Source organism: Vanacampus margaritifer, chromosome 14 (genome assembly GCF_051991255.1).
Source record: "Vanacampus margaritifer isolate UIUO_Vmar chromosome 14, RoL_Vmar_1.0, whole genome shotgun sequence".
Classification (NCBI taxonomy): Eukaryota; Metazoa; Chordata; class Actinopteri; order Syngnathiformes; family Syngnathidae; genus Vanacampus; species Vanacampus margaritifer.
This window is the reverse complement of record NC_135445.1, coordinates 10,666,245-10,678,736: the sequence shown is the minus strand read 5'-3', so window position 1 is coordinate 10,678,736 and position 12,492 is coordinate 10,666,245. Positions and strand designations below refer to the sequence as shown.

Here is a 12,492-nt window from a genome sequence, read left to right as displayed (position 1 = left end):
TATGTGCTCTAACGCATACATGTGTTGCTTTTCTGCTCATTATTTGTAATTGGTCCTTTCCTGCCATGCAACTCCCTTTGCGTACGATGCCGTCCAACTGAGGCGGACTTCTCTGAATGTATTTTCCGTCCATATTTTATTGCTATATTGTGTTGTGTTATGGCAGCCTGCCAGGGCTTTCTTTGTCTTCTCACAACATTTGGGTTAGTCTGGGTCAGGCGGTTCTTATACAAATATGTTTGATTTAACGGAATTACATCATCCATTTCATGTTGTCCCTCTGCACCTCCCTGTGATTTGCTATCATTTGTTCCCCTCTCCGCTGGCAAAAAAAAAAAAAAAGATCCCTTGGCATCAGCCTTTTGTAATCGCCATGTAAGCCGGAGAACACGCAAAATGGCTTTTACCGTAATAGAATTTCAGGGGCTGTAATTTTTGCCAGCTGTGTGCTGTGTTTTGGCTTCACTTTTTTTTTGTATTGATATAAAATGTTGACCACAGGCACACCATAAATTGCGCGTTTGTTAGTTTGTAGTTTTTCTACCAAACATTTTTCCAATTTGACTATCGATGAACTTTTGAGCCAATTGGAAGGCAAGAGATGAGTGCATTTGTGGTCGATGTTAAGGTTGTTACTTATACAGGGATATTTAATATTGACATTAGGTTTTTCTTGTCATGTTTATCAAATATAATGTCTTTATACTTTTCCAGAGTTCGTGCATATGTTCAGTGTCATGACAATAGTCGATAGCCATAAAGCGCTAATATAAGACTATGCTGTGGACATTTGAACAATATTGTGCATTTTAACCTGGTGACTAGAAATAACATGCTAAAAAGCCTCCTGCTTATATTTTAGAATCATCCACATCCACACTTTCATTGAATCATACAACGTTTTGTCAATTTGCCAACATCAAGTTTCAAGAAGTTCCATTTGTATTTTGTTTTGGAACAAATGAACTGCAATTGATTTGATTTCTTCTAGTAACACCGTCACTTTCACTACAGGATTAGGCAAGAGGTAAAATGATCTCCATATTTTATCCTCATTTTGGTTAGCTCCTCACAAAGTGGCATTTAGCGAATGCCAACAGTACATTTCAAGCGTGGTCGTGAAGGTACATCCGATACTTTAGCTGCTGACCCATGGAATGCGCTGGTTGGGTTCTGTCAGTAAGGGCTTTTGATTCTAAACAAACATTAAGGAGCTTAAATGGATGATAATACAGTAGCCGCCTCAAGCTTCACTGAGAGATGTCGTCAGCTCGTTGTTTGGTATCCTGTCAAGTCCTCGTGCTGTTAGACACATGAAGACGTGAGCTTGTGACTAAGTGGGTCTTGTCATGCTAACCTTCAAGTTGGGGTATGTGGCTTTCAATGGTTTATTTATGAAATGGTAAACATTTGAGGGACACATTTTTTGGATGGTCCAAGGACAGTTTCCCAAATGTCAAGATTGGGTTTAGGACCTTCGGGGATTGGTTTCTACATTGCAGAGTTAGGGTTTCGACCCTTCAAGAGATGATTTCCCAAATTTCAAGTTTGGTTTTGGACTACCATGACAATGTTTCCATAAATATGAAGTTCACTTTTCAGACCTTTTAAGGCACAGTTTCGCAAATTTAAATTTTGAGTTTAAATGAATTGGGATTTTGGACATTCTACATATAGTTTCTCAAATTTAAAGTTTTGATTTTCTAACTTCAAGAAACAGTTTCAGAAATATACTTGGGTTTGGGATTTTCCAAAGAAATTTTCTGAAAATTGAAGTTAGTTTTATACCTTCTGGAGACAATTTCAGAAATGTTATTGCTTGGGCTTTGGAACTTTCAAGAACACTTATTGGAATGCTAAGTTTGGGTCAAACCTTTGAGCAATGGTTTCCCAAATGTTAAGTTAAGGTTTTGAAGTGATGTGGTATAGAGTAGACCTCTACAAACTGTATCCCACTGACCTCCGAAGGTTTGTGAGGGTAGCGGATGTTGATTTTTTATTTTTTTTTTTACAGAGTTTGTTCAAGGTTGCAAATGGTCGCAAAGACATTTTAATGGTCGCAAGCAGTGTTAAGTTTGGGTTTTGGATTTCAGTGGGGCAGTTATGCAAATGTTTTACTGGAGAACCCACGGGGTAAAATTTGGCCCCTATAAATTCTGCTACTCAAATAACAAAGACCTTTTTTTTTTTTTTTTTACAAATTTACTTCAAAAGTCCAGAGTGCCACTTCTGACCCCTGCATGGGGCCATCTAGTGGATGAATATTACACTTACATGAGCCAGAGTGGTGGTGACAAGATGGCTGCCAACATGCTGTTTTGTTGAGCTGAAAATCAATCCAAACAAAACCATCTTCTCAGCAAACCATCAGATGGTAAAATTGTGTTTTTTTTTGTTAATCTATTTCATATCATGTTGCAGAATGCCTAGGAGTATGTTTTATATATATATTTTGATAAATTAGCAACTCTGAGCTAGTTCAAAAAACAAGGGTTAAAATTGAAAAAACATATTTTGGTGTTCAGTGAACTTATAGCAGTCATTTAATGTATAATTCATAATTTTCAAAGAAGAAAAGGGTTCTTGGGTTCTCCAGGGTTAATTGAGTGGTCCGTTTTCGTTAAGTTAAGTTAGCCTCACTTATACCAAGCCAAACATGAAACGCTCACTGTCGACACCTGGATGAATGTCTCCAAAAAAAAATGTTTTTTTAAAGTGTAAATGAATGCCTATAAATGAATGCATAGGCAATTGAGATGATAAACCAATAGTGGAGAATCTAAAATCCAGAATTACATTTTGAATATTTGATATACAGTGTATAAAAGCAGAAAGATTGAAGCCAAACCATCAATGAGCTCCATCCTGCTAGAACCAGATTAACCAGATGCCCTGGACATGGTTACGCAAGAGGAACATGAGTCAGTAGGCCTATCATTGGATTTATATGGGTCAAGAGTATGTGGTAATGACGTATACTCACTTAGGCCCATCCTGAGTGGCTTTTACTTATGCAGGCAGACGTTACTCTCATTATTGAAACGCTGATTGACATCATTCATTCTTCATACAGCGTCATCAATGTGTTTCTTCTCTCTTCTTTTGTTTTCCTCCTCGGCTTTTGTTCACACTGCACTTAGCTGTCTTGGTCTATTTTTGAAAACTGCCGTCCAGTTGACATTCCTTAAATATTTGGACGCAGTGAAAGGTGAAACAGAGGCTTGATGAAGCCAAAGTGTTAAAATGAGTAAATAGATCATTGGCAATTATATCTGTGAATAATTAAGTGGTCTGTGTGGGATAATTACTGTTCCATAAAATGCTGGCGTGTTAATTACTTTGGTGGTTAAAATGCTGGCGTTATGTTGGTGGTGAGAATGATTATTTAGTATAGAGCAGGCAGCAGAATAAGCATCAGTTAAATGAATGTAAACGTAATCATCATAGTTTGTATCGAGCTAGGTCGGTTGTTTTTTGCTAGTAGATTCAAAAAGACAAACCGTATAAAAAAAAAATAAGTAAAAGTGAATAACATGCTTGATTCTTTTCCAAAAAGCGTGCCTTTGACTGTGCATGCTTTATTCCTGGAAAATTCAATTACAGATGGGAGAGGTATCCATTAGGGGTGAGACCTTTATTTCTAGAAACAGTTTTTTCTTTTTCTTTTTTACTTTTGTACAATATTAAAGAAAGTGAAGCTAGAGTTAAAAACATGAATGTATACAACATGTGGATGTTAGATCATATGTTATAGTGAGTAGGGAGCTTGGTAAGTTTCCACACTTAAAGCTGCTGTTTTGGTTAGCAGCAGAGTTCAATTAGCACTGAACAGTAGCATGTACGTTTTTTTTTGGATTTTATTTATTTTAGAAAGTGAGTATGCTGGTTTCAAACTGCTAGCAAGATTTGAATGTAGCCTCACTTCATTTCTCCCCCCATCTCGATCCAAATAAATGCCTCCAGTTCACTCGCCCATTTACGGCCGCACACCAAGACAACCGCATTAGACATTTTAATTATGCCAAACATGAAATGTTAGCGGTTTTATGTTGTTGTTTTTTGTGTACAATCAATTCAAAATATAAGAGAGATAATCAATTTACCTGACGACCAGGTAAGAACGGTGACGCCAGTGTCGCTTGTTGCTGATGTCCATATGCATTTGAACTCAACCGTTAAATCCCTTGATTTGAAGACGAGAGCTTTCCAATTTCTTCTTTTAAACTTTTGTTGCAAACCAGAGTTAAATAATCCAGCCAAAAAAAAAATGTTTTAACTGCCTTCTTTACTAGACTCTATGTATGTCTCTCATTGGCTAATTTTGTTGCGCTGACAACTTTTACAATAATTATTCAAAATTAGAGGCATAAGATGGTGCCAGAGAAGCGTCTTTTTCAAAAGATTGTTTTAATAATATTCTACTGTTAGGTCATACAAAAAAAAATAATTTAACTACAAACTCTACCCGTAAGTGGACCATGTTACGTGGTGACAAATTCAAATTAAAGTGATGGCCGCAATTTGCGGCAATATGGTATTTATGTCCTACTATCAAATTAAATTGCCTTTCAATTCCTGTTTGAATTTACAATATGGCTCATTAATATAATGGATGTACTTTACTAACATATATAAAAATATAGTGCAGCAAAAATAATAATAAAATACATGCAATCTGAGACATGAATTAGAAAGTTCAACCTGCGAAAGAAGAACAGCACAGGAATGCATTTGAGGAAATTCTTGTGTACTCACGTTTATTTCAACAGAAAGGTCAAATCACTCATTCATAGTTTGTTCATACTTTTCCGTCCCTTCTCCAACTTCTCTTCATACTTTGTGGCCTGCCAGCCAGATTAGTCGTGTATTTACAAGTTGGCGCTTGTATTATAAACTTAAACTGAGCTACCCTTTGCCTGTGTGTAGAAATAGTTGGAAATCTAACCTTTTCAGAGCTTTTCAACTGTTTTGATAGCTCCCACCTTTCCATCATCCCCACGAGCTCTGGAAAATAGCAATGTGGGTCTGCACAAAAAAAAAAAGTTGCCTGCCACCCTTTTTGTATGACCCAAAAAGTCAGCAGTCATTCAGTATGTTTTTTTTTTCGTCAAAATTATTCAGAATCATGCCACATTTGTTTGCATTGTTTTCCAAATGTTGTACTATGTCAAATCTTGTATAGCTGAGCAATTCTACTCACCTTTCTTTTCGAACCTTTGTTTCATTTCACTAATCTTCTGTCCGATTTCCATCCCCCCGCCAGGTGAAGTATTGAGCTTGCTGGATGATCTCTTCTCGGGTTTGGGTTCGTCCTGCATTGTGCCCGGTAAAAGGAACGGCGAACATCCCCACACGCTACTTTATTCCGTCGTTTTCAAGTGCCTGGAGCCTGACAGTCTCTACAAGTAAGTTGGGTGCTCTTTGCCAAGTTTTCCTGGGAAAAACTTAACAACGCTGTTTGGTGAATTCAAGTTTTGTCAGTTGGTCATTTTCATGGTACGACTAGAACAGACCGTATTCACTCAGTTCTTTTGTAAAAGTCCTGGAAGTATTGGCCGGTACATAACTTGTGATATGTCATTGGACAAAGTATCAAGGTGATCTTGACAAGGCCCTGGCGATGCTACAATCAACTCAACAAATCCAAATTTTAGAACAAATGTGGGAGGTGTTTAGGATGTTCTTCGATCAAAAGCCAAGAATTTTTGTACAACTTTTGCTTCCAGCTTCAGAAATGTTAGGAGCCTCTAAAATAGGTATTTTTAAAGCAAAACATCTTCATCCAGGCTAGGAAAACCTGATTGATATGGAGATTTGAGAGAGAAAGTGGCACCTGTTTTAACCCTGGAGAACCCAAGAACCCTTTTCTTCTTTGGAAAATTATGAATTATACATTAAATGACTGCTATAAGTTCACTGAACACCAAAATATATATATATTTTTTTTCAATTTTAACCCTTGTTTTTTGAACTAGCTCAGAGTTGCTAATTTATCAATATATATATATAAAACATACTCCTAGGCATTCTGCAACATGATATGAAATAGATTAACAAAAAAAAAAAAAAATTTTACCATCTGATGGTTTGCTGAAAAGATGGTTTTGTTTGGATTGATTTCCAGCTCAACAAAACAGCATGTTGCCAGCCATCTTGTCACCACCACTCTGGCTCATGCAAGTGCAATATTCATCCACTAGATGGCCCCAAGCAGGGGTCAGAAGTGGCACTCTGGGCTTTTGAAGTTAAATTTGTAAAAAATTAAATTAAAAAAAAGTCTTTGTTATTTGAGTAGCAGAATTTATAGGGGCCAAATTTGACCCCGTGGGTTCTCCAGGGTTAATTCCAGAAATTCATTATGCAGAGCTCTTGGACAACAATACAAAAAGAGAGCAGCACTGCTGGATACCGTGCAGAAATCGGGAGACGGTAACTGACAGTGAAGATCTCCAACAACTTTTTTGGCAGTTCTCAAGTTTGCCAAAGCAAACGTCTGAAGGAGATCAGAGCAAACTGGACAAGCTTCAGTTTGACTCACCTCCGTACCTCTGAGGTAGTAATAAATAGAAGGGTTGAACTGTCTCCTATCAATGTCCGAGCAATATTTTATCAGATCCTAGACTTAGCCAGGCTAACCATAAACTCCAAAATCAACAACCTTGCTAAGCATCATACTGTGAACTGCACCAGATAGTAAAACAAGAACAGACATAATCAGCTTTGTGGTAATATTGAATATTCTGCAATGATGTGCTGGTGGGGGACAAAGATAGAAGAATCTGGTATGTACCCGCTGAGTGCCAAGACTCCAAGACATTCACCTCCATTTCTTAAGAGCATTCCGTGTATTTCCAGATAGAGGAGCAAGCTTCTTGTAACCAAATGGTGGCATTGGTCTGTTTTGAGAAACTCAACGCAGCCCCTCAACCACAAAAAAAAACAGGTCCATGATTTAAATCGGTGGGAATGATGATGTGTTAAATGACAGTATGTGCACGGCCATTGATATCAACACGTGACATAAAAGTGATCCGGTTTGGTAAGAAAATAAATCAATTAAAAAAAAAAAAAACACATTTATTACACTGAAACAGGTCAAAACACATGCGTACTGTTGTGAAATGATTGTTAAAATGTTACAGCTTTTAATACTTTATTCTGCATTCTAGGAATTCCAATCAACATTTTTGCTTCACAATCATGACTTTCCCAAAAGTTGCATCAGTAGATAAGAATATTTGGGGAATGGCCATTGGGTTAATCGAAAGAAATCTGTCTTCTACTTACACGAACTTACAAAAACGAGACTAATTTCAAACTTTGTTGCCTTGTTATCTTTGTTTATGCATTCTTCACAGCGTTGTTTTGGACTGATAAGGGCTGAATTTCCGTCGAAATTACGTCTGAGGGCACATCTGTTTGCAGCCAAACACACTTGTCTAAATCAGGTAGCCAGATAAAACCTCCACTGGAGTTGGCGTCAGACTTGATCATTACTGAAGCAGCCTTTCTCTTGCATTGGAGACAACGTCAGACTCCCATTTGAAAAGCGCTCTATTCTAAAAATAGTAAAGCGTTGATACTGTTGAACTCATTTGATTTAATCATCTAAATTGATTTTAGTAATTTTTTAAAAACATGTCTAAATCATACAATACGGTGATGATGTTTTGGGGATAGTAGATGTTTTAGCTTGTGCTCTTAAACTAATAAGACTGTTTATAAATGATCAAATTAGATGAAGAAAAAACAAAAACAACAAAGTGCAGAATCATACAATGTGGGATTCACAAGCTCCTTTGTGTGTAGCCCTGAGGTTGCATCAGTGCCATGCAAGAATATACTGTAGAGGGATGCATAAAAGAAAATATATAATATATATAAATATATTTAAAAAATATATATATATATATAATTGTGTTTAATCGCATTTTTCTACTACTATTTTCTAAAAAATCTTGGAATTAATTTTAAATCATCAAACAGAAAGTATATTTAGAGTCAAAGACTTTTCTAATATATATATATATGTATATATATTTTTTTTTTATCCTTGAATACAACACCTTTCGTGTAAAATACAAATTTTGAACAAAGCAATTAAAACAGACTCATCTTGAAAAGCATTTTACTTAAATTCTTCTCATAGGAACAATCCTCAAAAGTTGCAGGTTTAATTCTGTGCACGAACACCACACTCCAGCAGCATTGGTTTACGAGGCCCTATCACCTTTACATGTAGGCATTGTTTGGCCTTCTCTGAACTTTTGCATGCAATGGCAAAAAAAAAAAAAAAAATGGTTGTTCGATCCAATACGTTGATTAGAATCGTTCAATCAATAACCAGTCCTCTTCATAATGCTGTTCACATTTTGACATCATGAGACCAAGATGACACCGACAGTCGATCAACAGTACCTCGCCACTCGTTAGGCTTTAAACAGGATGTTGTCAGAGGAAAGTGGCCACTGAGCTCAGAGAGATTAGAGGAGTCATAAATCGGGTTTACGTGGAGCCATGTATTACGATTAGAATGAATCTGAACGGCCAAACAGAATGAAAATGGTCCATATAAACACCTTAATCAGAATGAAAAAGACTAAATTTGAATGGAATTTCATTCATAATCACAGAAGTGGCATATTTCTTTCGCCAATCTGAACGAGCGTCATGTAAACAGTTCAATCGGAACGTCCGGTAAGCGCGTACTCTGTCCTGATGTAAAAGCGTCATGACGTCATCGTTTCTGCCCTTTAAAGTGGCAGCGTCTTGCCAAGAGCTCGTCTGCGAGGGGAGAACTTGTTTTAAAATACTTGTTTTTATCAAGCTGTTGCTTCAATACAAGTGGTAAAATGATCACAATTACTGTGATAAATGAAAAATGAACTCCATCTTGTTTTCACTTCACGTGATCGATGTCCGCGCGTCCCACGGCTGCCGCGGGGCTAATCTGATTAACTCATTCACTCCCCGTCATTTTCACAGCTTTTACTGAATTTTGGCTGATTTTGCAAGGCCCACAGAATATTGTGTTCTATTGTTACAAAAACATAGAACCTACCAAAAGAAAGCTTAAAGTCTCTTCTTTCATCAGGAAAAAAATATATAGTTCTATCGGTTTCCGTTTTTCAGCAATTAGCATTAGAATATAGCTATGTTTTATCATTATTCACAAATCTAATAATAGTAATTGAGTTTTTTTTTTTTCTCTAAGTAATTGAGTTTTTTTCTAACACTGCCCTGGTTCATTTTCTTTGCTCTGCTGCCACCTGCTGGCTGTTTGTGTAATAACTACTATTTCTTCAACCGTTCTTTGCAGTTGAGAGGCTACAAGAAAGCCGTCTGTAAGCTCTAGCATAAAAATAAAACGTATAAATACGTCTTTGGGACACTTAAATTATTTAAAATGGAACGTATTTATACGTTTTTGGGAGGAAATGAGTTCAAGGAGGCGAGCATGTAAACGGCAGATCGGAATAGATCACGTCACATGTGAACAGTTGACCACAGATCTTCATTCGGAATGATTTCAAACTGATTAACTAAAACATCCCCATGTAAACCTGGCTCATAGAAAGACGTAGAAGTAAACATCATTTGTAATACATTCATCGATTAATTGAACAAACACCTCTCAATTTTGCCATTGTTAGAGAACAGAATCTTGTTGGACACAGGCAGAACAGCAGGCAATCACTAAAAGTTTGGGAAATGCACACTGAAACTAATTACCAACAGAAAAAAACGCTTCTAAGCCATCAACAATTGTCCAATAAATTTGCAAAATTTAGTCAGTTTGAATCTCTAATCCTTCTCTGTTGACAATGAAGATGGACACAAGGCTGCTGACGAAAAACTCATTATATGAGTTATTTTCACGTCGGATGGCCTCTTGACTCATGAATCATTCATACCCCAAAAATGTGTCATTGATTGATGTTTTTCTACCTCCCGTTTGTTTTCGACCGTGTGCATTGTTGGACAATGTCCTCATCTCCTGCAAACTGCCCAACGTCTTCCTGATTACTCCTCAGCTGCTTCTAATTGTCTCCGAAAGCAAGTCTCCAGACCAGACAGTCCATTTGTTGGAATTCCTTTGCCACCCCATCCATCTTATCGCTGGCCTGTGCAAACCGTGGACTTTTGTTTCCCCGCCCTATTAACGGGGACCCCCTTTTGCCACCCCTGCGAACGGTATAGCACAATATTAGACGGAAATAGACGACAATGTATTTCTTTTCCCTGTTTTTGATTGCCATGCAAATGAGTTAACATGATATATTTGAAGTCAAATGTTGCGCGCCAGTTGTTGCACAACAAGACTCGCCCCCAGCTCCCCCCAAAAAGGTCAGTTGTTAGTTCTTAAATGACCCATACAACCTTTCCAAAGAATGACTCATGAGCATTTGGGGGATAGGGTTTATTATATGTTGTCCTCTCTCTCTCTCTCTCTCTACTCGGCAGTACATCAACTATTTTGCGTTTTCATTTCCTTATGCCTCCGCTTTCTTTTCTTTCCAGCGTCTCCTTCCCCATCCAAAATGTAATAATCGGATGGCCATGTGAAACCATTGTCGAAAAAAGGTTCGCAGGTATCGCCCGCCCGTCGATTGCAGCGCGGGGTCAGATTCCGAGCGAAGGCCCCCGTTTGCTTGCCAAAGCAGTTGCCGAAAACCAACAGGCTGCGCGATACGTTTTCGACTGTCGATTTTCAAGATGCTGTCACTGTTATTTTGGGCCCCCGATGCTGCTGCTGATCTGCAAGATTTGAGGATTTCCAAGCAGTCAGATATTCTAAGCTGCCACAAATTCTTGCGGCGGCGAGAAACAATTCTACGCGGCTCGGATTGATTTGCGGGCCGCCTCGACTGATGTGCGTCCAAACTGCTGATGTCATGGAAAAGGCGTCCCCTTCTGCCCCGGCGTCCGCCCGCATGCCAAAAATACTGCCATTAATTGATCCTCTCTCTCTCCCTCGCTGTCACTTTGTGCCAGGCGTCCTCTCCTCTCCTGTCATCTCTTGTTGGGACATACTTTGACTGTCTCATTAGATTACGAGGAAACTGCTCACTTTAATGTCAATGTAGTTCATTTACACGCTAATCTGACATTTGTCTGCCTTGTTGCTTGCTGAGCTTTCACCTAACTATGGCACAAGGTCACAACCAGCCAGATGCCAGACCACTGTGTGTGTGTGTGAGAGTTTAATTGAATTATTATACTATACAGGTTTATTGGGACCAAAGTGTTTGACACAGCAAGTGTGTGTGTTAATTAAAATTGTGCGATTTTATTATTTCACCTGCGGGGTTTAACAGGTTTGATGGACTGAAGTGTTTGTTAGTGGCATCTTAAGGTCAAATGTGTGTGTTGGGTAAATTGACTGACTTATACCTGTGGGGTCCCGACAGGTTCGCGGGGACCCAAAGTGTTGCGCCAGACAAGCCGCCTCTTAAAAGTGTGTGAATGTGTGTGTGTGTTCCTGACTTTGCTCTTTTTCAAGGACGCATTTGGCACTAAAAAGCAGCCAGTTTGCGGGGGAGCTTGTTAAATCGGGGACAAAGGCCAAGTCCGCTGTTAGTGAGGAAACGCTGCCTTTTTGGGGTCAAGGTTAGGATTGGTTTTTAGTCGCCTGTGATTACAGTATGTTTACGTCTATGTAACATACCCCCTGAAAAAGTGGGGGTGGGAGGGGGGGCGGGGTAAGTAAGTGAGGGTGGGTGGCCACAGAGGTTTGTGTGCGTCTTGCCAATTTTCATACTTGATGTTTGACATTCTCGTGGCAAGCCAGACCACGTTTTTGGCTTCTTTGTGCTCCCAAGCGATCTTTATCATCATCGGACACCCTGTTTATTCGACCCCCTGCGCCGCCCCTCTCAATCGCATCTTACGAATGAAACCCAAACTCGCTGCCAAAGAAAAAAAAAAAGTTCCTTTTCAGTGATATGCGAATGAAGCTCAAAAATGTTTCCCCTCCATTTCCACATAATATGTTAATGTCTTTGCACAATGAGCAGTTATCCCACTCTTGTCTCAAACCAGCAAACAAAAACATCTACACAGTCGAGTCCCCGGAGAGGCTTTAAAGTCCTGGCAGAAACTATTTTATAACTGCACATAACAACCTTGTAATTGCCGTTGGGGTAGATTGAAGCCAAGTTTTAAAACACTGCTATGAAAAGTTGGCAAACATAGACGTTGGTTTGCCGTGATAAAATGTCTCCCTTGTTATGATAGAGTACAATAGAATAGAGTAGAATAGAATGTTTTTGGTTTACACACCACATCATATTTTCAATTTTAATCAACGTTATGAAGCTAACAATTAGCCATCCAAACAAAACAAGCTAGCTGGCCACACAAGTAAATTATAATAAAAATATATAATTGTTGGAAAAAATTATAATTATTATGATTATTGTTTCAGGTCATACTACATGATGTCCAAATATGACCGGGAAAAACAAGAATTAAAAAAAAAGGAAAATTGAG

At 38.4% G+C, this 12,492-nt stretch overlaps 1 protein-coding gene across 6 annotated transcripts in view; it reads left to right on the top strand.

The window, feature by feature from the left end:
• Nucleotides 1–12,492, top strand: part of astn2 (astrotactin 2) — a 250,188-nt gene that overhangs the window by 226,153 nt on the left and 11,543 nt on the right. For all 6 annotated transcript variants that reach the window (XM_077585480.1, XM_077585479.1, XM_077585481.1 and 3 more), the window contains one exon: nt 5,264–5,405. In XM_077585480.1, coding sequence (XP_077441606.1) covers nt 5,264–5,405 — 142 coding nt within the window. The remainder of the gene's footprint in view (nt 1–5,263; nt 5,406–12,492) is intronic.